At 24.7% G+C, this 2,627-nt stretch overlaps 1 protein-coding gene across 1 annotated transcript in view; it reads right to left on the reverse strand.

Annotated features, from left to right (window-relative positions):
* The window catches only part of utp15 (WD40 repeat-containing protein), a gene marked incomplete at both ends in the record, with an annotated part of 1,886 nt that extends 535 nt beyond the window's left edge, over positions 1 to 1,351 (reverse strand). The window contains 2 exons of the mRNA XM_633938.1: positions 1 to 1,076; positions 1,259 to 1,351. The exon at positions 1 to 1,076 is cut by the window's left edge and continues 19 nt beyond it. Coding sequence (XP_639030.1) covers positions 1 to 1,076; positions 1,259 to 1,351 — 1,169 coding nt within the window. The remainder of the gene's footprint in view (positions 1,077 to 1,258) is intronic.
* Between the last annotated feature and the right edge of the window lie 1,276 nt (positions 1,352 to 2,627).

The following is a 2,627-nucleotide window of genomic DNA, read 5'->3' on the forward strand; positions in this document are numbered from 1 at the left end:
GCTGTTTTATGTTCAAATTTACGTAATAATCTATCTAAATGACTTGATTTATAAATTCCTAATGTATCATCAATTACTAAAGTTTGATTATGTTGTTGTGATTTTTTTAATTTTAATTGAATTACAGGATCGATATTATTATTTTTTAAATCAGAATTTGATAATTTTGCTTTTGAAATTGTTATAGGATTAGTTTTACGAGCATAGAAAAGAGTACCTTTAGCTGAACCAGCAATAATTTTACGATCATTTATAAGGGTTAGAGAGAGAAGTGGTTCAGAGAATTCATAACTATTAATTAGGGAATAAGATTGTGTACTGAAAACTCTAACGGTATGATCTAAACCTGATGTAATGAAACGATCTTTTGAATTTGATAAATGAATTGAAGTTAATGATTTCATTGAATGAGTGCCTTGATAGACTTGTTTACCAGTGCTACCATTGAGTAAATCCCACACTTTGAAATAATTACCACCCACTGAGATTGCCATGGTGCCAGATGCGCCCAACATGATTAAATCCTCCACTGGTGCGCCGTGGTCGAGTGTGATGGTGGATGATTGGGTTTTGTTTCCTCTGATATCCCATAGCTTGACGCAGTGGTCGTAGCCGCCGGTCATCCAAATGTTGTCGCCGTTGGTGGGGTGTCTGGTCATGCAGTGTACTTTATCTTTATGTTTACCCACCATTTGTAACTGCTCGCCCGTCTCAATAGCCCATGTTCTGACAGTGTTATCGTTGGAGCCTGATATTAAACTACCCTTCTCAATGAAACGAGTGCATTGAATTCCACCTGTATGTCCTTGGAATTTTCTTAATGTATTTTTACTTGAAACATCAATTAACTTTATAATTGGATCTTCACCTCCAACAACTATCAATTTACCATCATCCCTATAACTTGCTCCATATGGTGTATCCCTAAATGATGTAATCTCTCTCTCTTCAACTTTCTTTGAATTACTTGTAATAATTCTAACACAATTTCCAAATGTTACACAAACTTCTTTTGAATTAATTGGATTTGATTCAACTCTAGTAATCATTGAACTATATTTTTTATTTTGTAATTCCTAAAATAAATAAAAAAATACATTAAAAAAATTATTATTAATAATTATTAGAATTATTATTAGTCACCCCCATGTTTTTGGGTTTTAAAAAGTGTCAAAAATTGGCAGTTGGTTTTTATATATAATATGAAAAAAAAAAAAAAAATTAATGTGTAATTGTTGTTATTATAAATTTAATTTACTTTTAATTTCCATGAATCACCAGTTACAACTGGATTAATATATGGTATTGGAACATCTGGTAAATTATGTAAAAATGTATAATCGTTCATCATTTTTGTTTTTCTTTTTTTTTTATTACTATTAATAAATTGTAAATATGACTTTTTGAAAAAAAAAAAAAAAAAAAAAAAAAAAAAAAAAAATTTTCGTTCGGCAAAAAATAAAAATAAAAATAAAAATAAAAAAAAAATAAAAATAAAAAAAAAAAATATTTGAAAAAAAAAAAAAACAAATTATATTTTTTAAAGAATTTTTTCATTGTTCTTTATATCTTTTATAATCACTTTTTAATGAATTTTTTGAAATTCCATAATTTTATTTTAATTCATATTTATCACAAACCAAAAATATAAAAAAAAAATAAAAAAATAAAAAAAAAAAAATTGTTTAAATTTTAAAAATAAATAATTTACTATTTTGAATAAAAAAAAAAAAAAAAAAAGGGACGATTTAAAATTTTGATAATAAATATTCTTAATAATCGTTTCTAATTTAAATAAATATTTAAAAAAAAAATAAAAAAGAAAAAAGAAAAATAAAATTAAAAAAAAAAAAAGAAAACTGATCATGCATTAAACGAATTTATATTATTTGAAAAACCACTTAAAAAAAAAAAAAAAAAAAAGATAAGCAAAATAAAATCAGATAAATTATTAAAAAAAAAAAAAAAAAAAAAAAGAAAAGAATAAGATTAAATTAAATAATTTGAACAATCTAAAAGGATTGATTGTTTAATAATCTTAAATGCTATTTTCTTTTTTTATTTATATTAAAACTAAGAAATATCAGTTATATTAGATTTGCAGACATAAATTGAATTATCACCATTTCCAACATAAACACTATCATTATAATCAACATTTACATATTTTTTTTATTTATGAATTTGATTTAAGCGGCATTGGGTAGTCTTGGGTGCTGGTACTGGGTGGTGGTCTTTTCTTGAAGAAGTAGTTGAAAAATAAAAATACTAAAATAGATGTTGGTATAATTGGTTAGTAGAAAATGTTAAAAGTTATTCGTAAATAGAATTTATTAAATTTTTTTAAAGGTTCAATATTTTATAAAATGATTTACCAAAACCAATTCATCGTCTAATATAAAATACTTTATATTCAAACAATTTATATTTATTAAGAACCTCATCAAGAAAGTGAAGTCTCTACCAATGCAGGGAATATGCTAACAAATTAATTGAAAGCATATTGGGTCCACAATTGATGTTCAACTAACCAATATCAACACCATATTATTACTATTGCTCTTGGTGTTGAGATTGGTGAGCTGAACATCAATTGTGGACCACAGTTTTCAATTAATTTATATCGC

The sequence above is a fragment of the Dictyostelium discoideum genome (genome assembly GCF_000004695.1).
Source record: "Dictyostelium discoideum AX4 chromosome 4 chromosome, whole genome shotgun sequence".
Classification (NCBI taxonomy): Eukaryota; Evosea; class Eumycetozoa; order Dictyosteliales; family Dictyosteliaceae; genus Dictyostelium; species Dictyostelium discoideum.